Source organism: Cotesia glomerata, linkage group LG4 (assembly GCF_020080835.1).
Source record: "Cotesia glomerata isolate CgM1 linkage group LG4, MPM_Cglom_v2.3, whole genome shotgun sequence".
NCBI classification, from domain to species: domain Eukaryota; kingdom Metazoa; phylum Arthropoda; class Insecta; order Hymenoptera; family Braconidae; genus Cotesia; species Cotesia glomerata.
Genome location: NC_058161.1, coordinates 28,635,552 through 28,649,932, shown reverse-complemented (window position 1 = coordinate 28,649,932; position 14,381 = coordinate 28,635,552). Strand labels below are relative to the sequence as shown.

The 14,381-nt window shown below is 31.0% G+C and overlaps 1 protein-coding gene across 1 annotated transcript; it reads right to left on the bottom strand.

Annotated features, from left to right (window-relative positions):
- Nucleotides 1-2,314: 2,314 nt before the first annotated feature.
- LOC123262445 (spermine oxidase) lies at nucleotides 2,315-12,057 on the bottom strand. The gene is made up of 3 exons (XM_044724656.1): nucleotides 11,839-12,057; nucleotides 11,177-11,717; nucleotides 2,315-3,250 (listed from the first exon to the last, which is right to left on the bottom strand). Exons 1-3 carry the CDS (start codon nucleotides 12,014-12,016, stop codon nucleotides 2,398-2,400), a joined length of 1,572 nt encoding a protein of 523 aa, XP_044580591.1. The 5' UTR covers nucleotides 12,017-12,057; the 3' UTR covers nucleotides 2,315-2,397.
- Nucleotides 12,058-14,381: the final 2,324 nt, after the last annotated feature.

Here is a 14,381-nt window from a genome sequence, read left to right as displayed (position 1 = left end):
CATAGATCTTTTACAATTGCTGAATAATTTTATAAACACAATTTATAATTTTATCTAAATTTTTTTACCGGGAAAAATTTTTTGTTTAGTTATATAAAATTATATGAAATTTGGTCACTTATAATTTTATATAATTTTACATTGATAATGATAAATATAAATATTAATAATTGTGTATGATATTATATAAGATCATATACCAGATTTGACATAATATAATTATACATTGTTTAATATAATTATATAAAATTATATGTGAGTTTTTAAAATATTCAAAATTATATCATTTTGTATGACTTATAATTTTATACAATCATCAGAAATTATTTATTGTTTTATATAATTATGTATACTTATATCCAGCTGGATACAATTATATAAAATTATAGTATGTTTTTAAAATATGTAAAGTTATATAACTTTGTATGACGTATAATTTTAAATAGTTATTAATAATTTTACATTGTTTCATATAATTATACATTTTTATAGCGAATTCAATTTGTATAAAATAATAACCAATTTTGTATAATATTATATAAAATTATAGCGAATTTTTAAAATATGTAAAATTATATCATTTTGTATGACTCATAATTTTATACAATCATCAGAAATTATTTATTGTTTTATATAATTATGTATAATACTTATATCCAGCTGGATACAATTATATAAAATTATAGTAAGTTTTTAAAATATGTAAAGTTATATAACTTTGTGTGACGTATAATTTTAAATAGTTATTAATAATTTTACATTGTTTCATATAATTATATATTCTTATAGCAAATTCAATTTGAATAAAATAATAACCAATTTTGTATAATATTATATAAAATTATAGCGAATTTTTAAAATATGTAAAATTATATCATTTTGTATGACTCATAATTTTATACAATCATCAGAAATTATTTATTGTTTTATATAATTATGTATAATACTTATATCCAGCTGGATACAATTATATAAAATTATAGTAAGTTTATATAACTTTGTATGACGTATAATTTTAAATAGTTATTAATAATTTTACATTGTTTCATATAATTATATATTCTTATAGCAAATTCAATTTGAATAAAATAATAACCAATTTTATATAATATTATATAAAATTATAGCGAATTTTTAAAATATGTAAAATTATATAATTTTGTATGAAATATAATTTTATATAATTATTAGTAATTATTCATTGTTTCATATAATTACTTCTATCATTATATATACTTCTATCTATCTGGATACAATTATGTAAAATTATATAACTAACTTTGTATGGCATATAATTTTGTATGACCTACAATTTTATATAATTATACATTGTTCTATATAATTATGCATACTTATATTAAATTCAATAAACAATAATAAACAATTATGTATGATATTATATAAAATTATACATCTGTTTTGAGATGATATAATTAAGCGTTGTATCATATAATTAAATATACTTCTATCTAGCAGGATATAATTACATAAAATTATATGAATTTTAGTGACCTATTAATTCATATATTTTTGTATGACCTCATATATTTATTTATGTAATAATTTAAAATTATATATAATTATAATTTTTCAGTTAAATTACACAATTATTCGTAATGAAGATACTATTACATAAAACAATGTATGTTAATATAAAATTATATGCATTTTTTACACATAATTATACATTGTTTTATATAAACTACCGACAGAAAGTTTTCAGATAAGATGAAAATTTATTAAAAGTACAATAAATCAAGAGAAAAATCAAAGACACTATCGTACACAATTTGTGAAATAACATCGAATTTTCTTCATTCGATCAAGTTAGTTTATGTATGATATTTAAGGGCGATAGCCACTGTGAAATTTCAAAATAAAAAAAAAATTTTTTTTCTATTAAATCAAAGCTTATATATTTAAAAATATGTATCTAGAGTTTTATATGAAAATTTATAATATTTTTCAAGTTATTATTCAGTAGCTATAGTTGCACGTAGGGGATTTTGAAAATTTTAATTTTTAAGATTTTTTATTGCTGCTTGAATCTAAAAAAAAAATGAAAAATTTTTTAATATTTTTGATATTTTCAAAATGCCCTACATGGGACGATAAAAACATGCATGCAGATTACAACGCAGTTTGATTTAAATTAAAAATTAAATTAAAATAAAATTAAAAATTAGAAACAAGAAGCTTGTTCGGAAACTTTCCATCGGTAATTAGATAAAAAAAAATTTTTTTCCCGGTAACTTTTCAGCATCTTAAAAAATAAAAACTATAAAGACACATGAATTAATTTCTATAAAAAGCCTGATTGTTAATACTCTGACTAAAACTTTTCCAACAATAACAATAAGATTCCTTTGAATTAAAAAAAAAAATTGTATACCTAAATTAATTAAGTGAAATGCCTTGAATCCACGAACTAAGATCACTAGTATCCTCACAAATAAGACTCAACCTTTGCTCACTGCTGACTCTAGTCTCATTGCAAAATTTCTTCGACTCAATAAGACTAGCCGCAGCAGTGCGACCAGTCAAATACGCACCGTGAACAGTAGAATAAAAACTAGAATGCGTATGCTCGCCGGCGAAGGCAATAATAATCTCCCTGCTCCCAGCCTCGGGATCATCCGGATCCTCCGCGACCAGAGGTTCCGCAAGAGCTTCAATATCCAGCTGGCTGGAACCAGTCGCTACGGCAGTGTAAGACCCGCAAGTCCAGGGCTGAGAAAACCAGCTGGTTCTTAAACAGTTTTTCGGAAGAGGAACAAACGGGTCGTTCAAGAATTTTCGGAGGATCATTGTACACGCGTCAGATATTTCCTTGGTCGTCAACGACTCCATGTACTCTGCCTCGCGACCGGATATCCACGCGAGCAATAATGTCTCTGAGAGTTTTGTGAACGAGTAGATTTTTCTGTACCACGTCTTGCTGATGTCTTTGTCCTTGGTGTCTTCTGAGTCACTCGCAGTATCGTCCCACAGAAGAAGCACTTCAGACACTCCGGGGTTCAGAAACGGGCGATCGTACTCGAGGAAAATTTTGTCCACCGTGCCGAACATAAGTTTCTCGATTGCTTCTTTTTTGTACTGCGGCAGCGGTGGGTTGAAGATTGTCGGGTGCTTTTTTAATACCCCTAGTGGTAATGTACAGATTAGTTGATTGGCAGTTATTGTTTTTCCATTTGAACAGGTTACACGGATCGAACTTTTTGGAGATTCATCCTCTGCTGGTGATTGCCATCTGTAAATTGGTAAAATTTATTTTTTTTGTAAAAAATATACACTTTACATAAGGTTAAGTGCCCAGTACTTGAACAGTTATAAAAATGGGACCAATGCTTGAACAGACTTTTCGAATTGTTGTAATACAAACCCAACAGCCGTAGCCATTAACAGGGTTAATAATTTTTACAAAGTTATTATTTTAAAATTATTTTAGTAGTAATGACAAGATAACCAAGGAAATTAAATAATAAATTCAGATTGTAGTAATCACTTCGTGGCTACTCGAGTAGATAAACATAAAAAATAACAAAAGAAAAAAGTAACAAAATTGTATGAGGAAAGTTTGAGCAATTATAGACATAAATTAAATTAAGGCCACTTCATAAAATAGTTTGCATAGAGATTATGATTAAGATTATGATTAGTTTGACAAGATTAAATCTAGACAATTATTTTGATAGTTAGTGGCTGAATTATACTGCTCAAATTTATGTAGATCACTAAAGTTATTAAATTGAATAATCAAAAGAAGTTGGTCCTCAATTCACCACTAGACGAACTCCAAGGGCACCAATGTCTTCATACGATGATAACAGCGATGTATCAAATATCCAGGTTTTTAAGAGATTGGCGAGTCGCAATTGATACGCCACCATCACGTGATCTTCTGTGAATAGTGCGTCTGTTGCATCGATATACTGAGTATAAATTCGGATCAGAGAGTTCATATTTGATGTAAGCCAATTTACAGTTAGTGCCAGTATATCGCGCGCTAGATTCTACTAAGATGATTTTTGTGTTAAAAAAAAAAAAAAAATTTGGAACGCTTCACGTAATAATTACCGTAACTCCTACTCTTTCCCGCTTCACTGCATTATTTATATTTGTAAAAAATGCTTACTGTAAGATGGACGGTGTGGCTTAATGTATATAAAATAAGCGAAAGGAAATTTAGTATAGACCGGATAGCTCAAATGGTAGAGTAGCCGACATGTCTTCGGAAGGTTCTGAGTTCGAATCCCAGTCCGAGCTATCTAATAATTTTTTCTCGCATATTCTATAAACTCACATTAAGATGACCCTCTCCACATTCCTTTCTCAATCCTTTCCTACCAATATCCTGTTACGTGAATGTGGAACGCTTCACGTAATAATTACCGTAACTCCTATTCTTTCCCGCTTCACAGCATTATTTATATTTGTAAAAATGTGGAACGCTTCACGATTTTACGTGTTATCCTTATACAAATATAAATAATGCTGTGAAGCGGAAAAGAATCGGAGTTACGGTAATTATTACGTGAAGCGTTCCACATTCACGTAACAGGATATTGGTAGGGAAGGATTGAGAAAGGAATGTGGAGAGGATCATCTTAATGTGAGTTTATAAAATATGCGAGAAAAAATTATTAGATAGCTCGGACTGGGATTCGAACCCAGAACCTTCCGAAGACATGTCGGCTACTCTACCATTTGAGCTATCCGGTCTATATCAACCGGAAAACGGTTGACCCTGAAGGCCATCCCTGCAACTTCCCGCTAATTCCATACGTAAGCGCTTAAAATTGCACCAATGACGTTTTTGAGCTCTTCGAGCTCAAAAATACAATTTATGGGTTATTTTGAGCTCTCCGAGCTCAAAGATATTGCTTTCCTATGCTTTAAAGCTCTTCGAGCTCAAAAGTCTGATAGAGATTTGATAAGACACTATTTTTTGAATTTTTAAACCACAATAACTTTTGAATGAATAAACCGATTTTTACGCGGTTAGAAGCATTCGACGCAGTTTTTCAAGCCTCACAAAGAATCTTAAATTTTGAATTGATCGCGCTAGAAATTTTGAAGTTATTCCGAAAAAACACTTTTTCGGTTTTCTTTCGTTCACGATATCTCTCGAATGAATCAACCGATTTTGACCGGACTGGTGGCGATCGACGTGGTTTTGAGGTAAAGAGCCGATTAGTCTTTGGAATTGAACCTTTAAGCCGTTTAAAAGTTATTCCAAAAAAACCACATTTGAAAAAAAATTTTTTTTCAGTTTTTTTGAAGATTTCTCAAAGTCTATTGCTGTGACTCATTGCAAATAGTTTTAAAAATCTAAGTTTGGTCAAGCCCTTTCGAATGGCACCAACCGCGATGAAATCGGTCAAGCCGTTCAAAAGTTATAAGCGGTTCACATACTTTCACACACACACACACACACACACACACACACACACACACATACATACATACAGACACCGTGACAACCTCGCGGGGATAGTCAGGGAAGCTTCCTATGACCTTTAAACGTCGAGATCTGATGAAAACTCGATTTTTGCAAAACGGGGTGAAAACAATAACTTCCCGATTTTTGAAAATCTTCGATTTTCTTAGCGGGAAGTTAAAAATAAATTATTGAATTTTTAATTAATACATAGATTTAAATTTTGGTGGAAGAATATTTATCAAAAGGTAGTGTTGAAAAAGATCCAACTATTGAGAGTATATTTGCTCTATATGTATGTGTAATATTTTGATTTTATGTTCTTATAATTAATCAATACTTAATTACATAGATTTTTAATTTGTAAATTTTATTTAGCTCTTTTTATTTTCATTTTTTCTAAATTAATTTTTGATCGGATAATATACATATATTGCTATTTTCTATTGAAATTCTTTTAACGACTACACACACACACACACACACACACACACACACACACACACACACACACACACACACACACACACACACACACACACACACACACACACACACACACACACATATATATATATATATATATATATATATATATATATATATATACATATAGACACAGTGACAACATCGCGAGGGTAGTCAGGAAGCTTCCTATGACCTTAAAACGTCTAGATCTGATGAAAACTCGATTTTTTCAAAACAGGGTGAAAACAATAACTTCCTAATTTTGAAAAACTTCGATTTTGTTAGTGGGAAGTTAAAAATGTCCCAGGGATTTTAAAAAAACACTTGTTTTCAAATCTTTTATTGACGATATCTTTTGAACTAATTAACCGATTTCTACGTTTTTGGCGGCAATCGACGCGGTTTTTTAAGCTCTATGAATTATGCTATGTCATCAAAAGTGATCCGAGAAGAAATGACGAAGTTATGTGAAAAAACACTTTTCGGTTTTTCGGTTTTCTTTCGTTCACGCTATCTCTCGAACGAATCAACCGATTTTGATCGGGTTGACGCCGATCGGCGTGGTTTTTCAAGCTTAAGGGCGGATTAGTTTTGAAGTTGATCGATAGAGCCGTTTAAAAGATATTCCAAAAACTACTTTCAAAATGATTTTTTCTTATTTTTTAAGATTTTTCAAGATTTCTTAAAATCTATCGGTCCGAATCGGTTCAAATTCTCAGGAAATCTAAGTTCAGCGTAGCCCTTTCGAATGGCACCAACCGCGATGAAATCGGTTCAACCGTTCAAAAGTTATAAGCGAGTCACATAGTCACACACACACACACACACACACACACACACACACACACACACACACACACACACATACATACATACAGACATAGTGACAACATCGCGGGGGTAGTCAGGGAAGCTTCCTGTGACCTTCAAACGTCGAGATCTGATGAAAACTCGATTTTTGCCAAACGGGGTAAAACAATAACTTCCCCGATTTTGAAAATCTGAGATTTTTAGCGGGAAGTTAAAAATTAGGAAAACGGTTGACCCTAAAGGCCATCCCTGCAACTTCCCGCTAATTCCGTTAATACCTGGCCGCTTTTTGAGCTCTTCGAGCTCAAAATTACAATCTGTGTGTTGTTTTAAGCTCTCCGAGCTCAAAAAGATACCTTTTCTATGCTTTTGAGCTCTTTGAGCTCAAAAGTCTGATAGAAGTTTCATAGAACACTATTTTTGAATGTTCATACCGCAATAACTTTTGAATGAATGAACCGATTTTTACGCGGTTGGCGGCATTCTACGTAGTTTTTAAGCCTTATAAATAATTTCTAAGTTTCAATTGGTCAAACTAGAAATTTCGGAGTAACTCTGAAAAACACTTTTTTCGGTTTTCTTTCGTTCACGATATCTCTCGAACGAATCAACCGATTTTGACCAGCTTGGTGGCAATCGACGTGGTTTTATGATGTTAAGAGCTGATTAGTTTTGGAATCGATCAGTAGAGCTGTTTGAAAGTTATTCCAAAATGTCGAAGTTATGTTGAAAAAATCCTTATTTCCAAATATTTCGTCGAGGATATCTCTCGAACTAATCAACCGATTTCCACGTTTTCGGCGGCAATTGACGCGGTTTTTAACCTCTGAAATTATTCTATACCATCAAAACGATCCGAGAAGAAATGACGAAGTTATGTGAAAAAACAGTTTTTCGGTTTTCTTTCGTTCACGGTATATGTCGAACGACTCAAGCGATTTTGAACGTATTAGCGCCGATCGGCGTGGTTTTTGACGTTAAGAGCTGATTAGTTTTTGAAATTGATCGATCGAGCCGTTTAAAAGATATTCCAAAACCACTTTCAGAAATGATTTTTTTCTAATTTTTTTTGAGATTTTTCAAAATTTCTCAAATTCTATCGGTCCGAATCGGTTCAAATTCTCAGGAAATCTAAGTTTGGCGAAGCCCTTTCGAATGGCACCAACCGCGATGAAATCGGTTCAACCGTTCAAAAGTTATAAGTGATTCACATACTTACACACACACAGACACACATACATACAGACATAGTGACAACCTCGCGGGGATAGTCAGGAAAGCTTCCTGTGACCTTCAAACGTCGAGATCTGATGAAAACTCGATTTTTGCAAAACGGTGAAAACAATAACTTCCTCGATTTTTGAACATCTGAGATTTTTAGCGGGAAGTTAAACCACGCGGATTTTGGCAGTATATTGAATAGCTCGCTAGCTGGATACTTGCTTGTAGGACTATTGACCTTTGCTCGAGTTCCGAGCCGAAGCTGGAACATGCCGAATAATAATCTGCCGTGTGCCTCGGGTTACTATACGCATGTTATAATTATTCAATGATACAGTAATTAATTTTTCTAAGTTTTTAATTATAAATCAAAATAATTATATATTTGGTAACTTAAAAGTCTACAATAGCCGATAGATGCTATTTTTTTCATAAAAAAATTGTACCACCCAATGAAATAGTCTTTTTTAAATAATAAATATTTTTTGCAAAGACAAACTATAATTTTTAGATTAAATTTTAGCGTCTAGCAATACCTCCAAATTTTCAAAGTGGTACCCAGAACTTGAACAAGCTGGGGCCGTATAATTTTAACAGCACTCTAATCTCTGATAGGTTTATAAACTAGTGATCAGCATTGTGATTTTTATTAATTACCCCGTGTAAAAAAAAATTGTCCCAAAAATGTCATCCAAACGTGACACAATTTGGGACATTTTTGGGACAATTTTGAGACATCTCAAAAAAAAATTAAAAATTTTAAAATAGTGCGTTTAAGTAATTTTTCGTCGATTTTAAGTATTTTTTTGAAGATTTTCAGAAGACCACAATTTCATGACAATTTTACAACAATTTCAAACGGTTTTTAAATGGTTTTGAAGAAGATAATTTATTTTTGCACAGCTGTAGATTTGTCTAGAAATTAATGGATGAAACATTTATTGAACATTTTTGGGACAATTTTAGGACATTTTTGGGACATTTTTTTAATATTTTTAGGACAATTTTGAACGTTTTTCAAGTAATTAAAAAAAAAAACAATTTATTTTTGCACGGTTGTAGATTTGTCCTAAAATTAATAGATGAAAAATTTTAGGACATTTTTGGGACAACTTGAGGAAATTTTTGGGACAACTTTAGGACATTTTTGGGACAACTTTAGGACATTTTTGGGACAATTCTGTAATGTTTCTACAACAAACTTTGAAAATTTTTAGAACTATTTCACGACACTTTTGACCGATTTCAAGAAAGATAATTTATTTTTGCACGCTTGTAGATTTGTACTAAAATTAATAGATGAAAAATTTTAGGACATTTTTGGGACAACTTTAGGACATTTTTGGGACAATTTTAGGACATTTTTGGGACAATTCTGTAATGTTTCTACAACAAAATTCGAAAATTTTTAGAACTTTTTCACCACGTTTTTTTTTTTAATTATTTGAAAAACGTTCAAAATTGTCCTAAAAATATTCAGAAAATGTCCTAAAATTGTCCCAAAAATGTCCTAAAATTTTTCATCTATTAATTTTAGGACAAATCTACAACCGTGCAAAAATAAATTGTTTTTTTTTTTTAATTATTTGAAAAACGTTCAAAATTGTCCTAAAAATATTAAAAAAATGTTCCAAAAATGTCCTAAAATTGTCCCAAAAATGTCTTAAAAATGTCCTAAAATTGTCCCAAAAATGTTCAATAAATGTTTCATTCATTAATTTCTAGACAAATCTACAGCTGTGCAAAATAAATGTGCAAAAACAAAAATGCAAAATAAAGAAGATATTCTTCAAAATCATTTAAAAACCGTTTAAAATTGTCATGAAATTGTGAAGTCTTCTGAAAATCTTCAAAAAAAATACCTAAAATCGACGAAAAATTACTTAAACGCACTACTTTTAAATTTTTAATTTTTTTTAAGATGTCCCAAAATTGTCCCAAATTGTGTCACGTTTGGATGTCCCACGCTTGGGACATTTTTGGGACAATTTTTTTTTACACGGGACTGCAAACTAAATAAGTTTTACAGCTAAAAATAAGTGTAGCTAAAAATTATTGAACGTTTTGAATTGAATTTTTTTTTATTTATAATTGAAAATTTGCTTTGTCATTCATAAAAAATGTAATTAAAAAATTAAATATAAATATTTCTCATTTTTTAATTACCATATTAAATATTCATAGTATTATTTTTAATATTAAATAATAATATGTTAGAATTCTTTGGATATTTCAAAGTTATATTTAACTTATAATTAACTTATATTTCAAAGTTTTAAAGTTATGTTTAAGAAATATGAGCGAAAAAAAGGCCAAATTAGGTACAACGTTGAAATTTGATTCTTTAAAAATTTATCAAAAAATTTTTTCTCTAAAATTTCTTCAATGTTAGAAAATATTTTTTTTTGTTACTTGAAAAATTAATAATAATAATAAGATACAATTATAATTGACTAATTAGTTAGAATCAATAAATAAAATTCTTATTTAAAAAAATTCTCAAAGTGTAGTATAAATTTATGTCACGTTACAAATGCCAAAAGGGCATATAAAACCATTTTTATTGCTTGAATCATGTAAATTAAGAAAGGCAAACATAAAAACAAAAATTTATTTTATTTCCTAATTTTCTGTTTCAAAAACGTTGAAATTAAATCAAAACTGATTAAAACAAATTCAATAATTTTTCGAATTTTCAAAAACTCTCAATTTTTATAGTCAGAAGTTCTAAACGTTTAATATTCCCTACAGATTTATATATTATAAAAATTTTCAAGTTGATTAGAGAAAAAAAAAAATTTTTTTTATACGCTTTTTTGGCTCTGTAAAATTAAAAGAGCGCATAATTTTATTGTACACAAACAAAAAATTAAATTAATTCAAGAAAAAAATTCTTTAATCAAATAAAATTTCCTCAAACTAAGAAAACTTTTTTAAGATACTGAAGTTAGTTAATTATTAGCTGACAACTGTCATTTTCAAAAATTTTCATAACAAATTAATTAGAATAAAAAAAAATGCTTAATAAATTTCTACTAATAATTTTTTTTCATACTAATTTAATTGCTAAAAAATTCTAAAAAAATTTCTGTCTGTTATATTTTTTGTTACTTAAATTAAGATAATGAATTTGATTCAGAAAATGATTTTCTTGATTCAAAACTTTCTCTTGAATCAAGAAAATTTTTTTTTCTACAAATCTTTTCTGATTAGTAATAAAATAATAAAAAAATGAACCTTATTTCAGTAACAGGATGTCCCAACAAAATTTTATCCTTAGGAATGTGTTTGGTAACAGGTTGCAATATGCTGCTGTAACCACCAGGTAAACTGATGTTACCTCCTTGCAACTCAGCGTAGCTGCCCATCTCCAACAGGTCAACCTGATCCATACTATCACAGCCAGTAATACAAGTCTCGCGTTTCAACAAACAATCGAACAACAATTGCCGCGTTTTACGCTGATCTTCAGGTAACGACGACAAGTACAACGTAGACTCTAATTTAATGTGCTCGCCAACGCTGTTGATGCCTTCGGGTGGCATGTAAGCACTTAAAAAATATTCACCACAGCGTCGTAAAAAACACACATATGCTTCATAAATTTCCTGGAGAATTGCAAACGGCAATTGCTTCCCGTCTTCCATCGCTGCTACTACTTTATGCGGCTTTGGACAGTTTATTATGTTTATCAAGCCGTTTGCCATCGCTAGCTCGAATATAGGGTTGCCCAGCACTCCGTGGATCCAGTTTGCCCCTAATTCGATATTGTCTTCACCTAAACAGGGAAGAAATCATTTTTAAAAATTCGTTTTTATTTTTTTTAAGCAACAATTATTGAAAATTATGGTACAGAAAATTCTTTTTAAAAACATGAGTGAGTTATAAAGTTAGGTTACCTATTTTTGTCGAACAGATCCGTCCACCGATCCTATTTCGCGCTTCAACAATTACAAAATCATTGAAGTTATTTTTTAACAAGTGATTTGCTGCTGATAGACCAGCCATGCCACCACCAATTATACATATTTTATAATTATTTCGGTCATCCACTGATTCTCCTGTGGACGCCGCCATTTTTAAATGTCAACATTTAATGGCTAAGTCGTATGTTGTATGTTGGATCCGAACAAAAACAGTTTCACTGTGAAAAAGTCGCGCCAAGTCCACATTCATAAGACTATTAGGAAAGAAAAATTTTTTTTTTTCTTTACAAAAAGATACTAAATAAAAAAATTAAAAAATCCAAGTAACCGATATGATTGTTTATGATTTTCGGAAATTAAAAAAAATTTTATTGTAAATTTAAAAATTAAAAAAAAAAATTTTTGAACGTACTTGGTGTGCGTCATTGTGTATTTCAATTTTTTTAAAGTCCTAGTAAATAGATTTTACGAATTTCATTAAAAGTAAAATATTTTGCAACCGCGCACACTAAATACGTTCTAAAATTTTTTTTTTAATTTTTAAATTTACAATAAAATTGGTGTTAATTTCCGAAAATCATAAACAATCATATCGGTTACTTGGATTTTTAATCTTTTTATTTTATATATTTTATATACGTGACTGAATAAAGTAGTCAGTACTTGTCTCCGGATAGTTTAACTGGTAGAGCCCTTGGCGCGTAACCGAGAGATCTGGGTTCGACTCCCAGTCTGGGCTGTCTGATTATTTTTCAATTACGGAAAAATTCCCACTGAGTAGGTCCCCCTTTCCCCTATCCGTTCTTTCCCAACTCCCTTAAAAATTTGCTTTAATATGGCTTTATGCTTTATAAGAAAAAAATTAGAAAAACGGTTGACCCTGAAGGCCATTCCTGCAACTTCCCGCTAATTCCATACTTACGCGCTTAAAATTGCACCAATGACGTTTTTGAGCTCTTCGAGCTCAAAAATACAATTTAAGGGTTATTTTGAGCTCTCCGAGCTCAAAGAAATTGCTTTCCTATGCTTTTGAGCTCTTCGAGCTCAAAAGTCTGATAGAGATTTGATAAGACACTATTTTTAACTTCCCGCTAAAAATCTCAGATTTTCAAAAATCGGGAAGTTATTGTTTTCACCCCGTTTTGCAAAAATCGAGTTTTCATCAGATCTCGACGTTTGAAGGTCACAGGAAGCTTCCCTGACTATCCCCGCGAGGTTGTCACTATGTCTGTATGTGTGTGTGTGTGTGTGTGTGTGTGTGTGTAAGTATGTGAATCACTTATAACTTTTGAACGGTTGAACCGATTTCATCGCGGTTGGTGCCATTCGAAAGGGCTTCGCCAAACTTAGATTTCCTGAGAATTTGAACCGATTCGGACCGATAGAATTTGAGAAATTTTGAAAAATCTCAAAAAAAATTAGAAAAAAATCATTTCTGAAAGTGGTTTTTTTGGAATATCTTTTAAACGGCTCGATCGATCAATTTCAAAAACTAATCAGCTCTTAACGTCAAAAAACCACGCCGATCGGTGCTAATCCGGTCAAAATCGGTTGATTCGTTCGAGAGATAGCGTGAACGAAATAAAACCGAAAAACTGTTTTTTCACATAACTTCGTCATTTCTTCTCGGATCGTTTTTGATGGTATAGAATAATTTCAGAGGGTTAAAACCGCGTCGATTGCCGCCAAAAACGTGGAAATCGGTTGATTAGTTCGAGAGATTTCCTCGACCAAAGATTTGGAAATAAGGATTTTTTCAACATAACTTCGACAGTGTTGGGAATAACTTTCAAACAGCTTTACCGATCGATTCCAAAAACGAATCAGCTCTTAACATCATAGAACCACGTCGATTGCCACCAAGCTGGTCAAAATCCGGTTGATTCGTTCGAGAGATATCGTGAACGAAAGAAAACCGAAAAAGTGTTTTTAGAGTTACTCGAAATTTCTAGTTTGACCAATTGAAACTTAGAAATTATTTATAAGGCTTAAAAACTACGTAGAATGCCGCCAACCGCGTAAAAATCGGTTCATTCATTCAAAAGTTATTGCGGTATGAACATTCAAAAAATAGTGTTCCATGAAACTTCTATCAGACTTTTGAGCTCAAAGAGCTCAAAAGCATAGAAAAGGTATCTTTTTGAGCTCGGAGAGCTTAAAACAACACACAGATTGTACTTTTGAGCTCGAAGAGCTCAAAAAAGCGGCCAGGTATTAACGGAATTAGCGGGAAGTTGCAGGGATGGCCTTTAGGGTCAACCGTTTTCCTAATTTTTTGAATTTTTAAACCGCAATAACTTTTGAATGAATAAACCGATTTTCACGCGGTTGGCAGCATTCGACGCAGTTTTTTTAAGCCTCACAAAGAATCTCAAATTTTGAATTGATCGCGCTAGAAATTTCGGAGTTATTCCGAAAAAACACTTTTTTCGGTTTTCTTTCGTTCACGATATCTCTCGAACGAATCAACCGATTTTGACCGGACTGGTGGTGATCGACGTGGTTTTTTGAGATTA

What these genes read in the sequence shown, in the direction of transcription:
- LOC123262445 (XM_044724656.1), bottom strand. Translation starts at nt 12,016, where the DNA reads ATGGCGGCGTCCACAGGAGAATCAGTGGATGACCGAAATAATTATAAA. An exon ending in GATCTGTTCGACAAAAATAG is followed by an intron (nt 11,718 to 11,838) that starts GTAACCTAACTT and finishes TTCCCTGTTTAG; the next exon opens with GTGAAGACAATATCGAATTA. An exon ending in CATCCTGTTACTGAAATAAG is followed by an intron (nt 3,251 to 11,176) that starts GTTCATTTTTTT and finishes ACCAATTTACAG; the next exon opens with ATGGCAATCACCAGCAGAGG.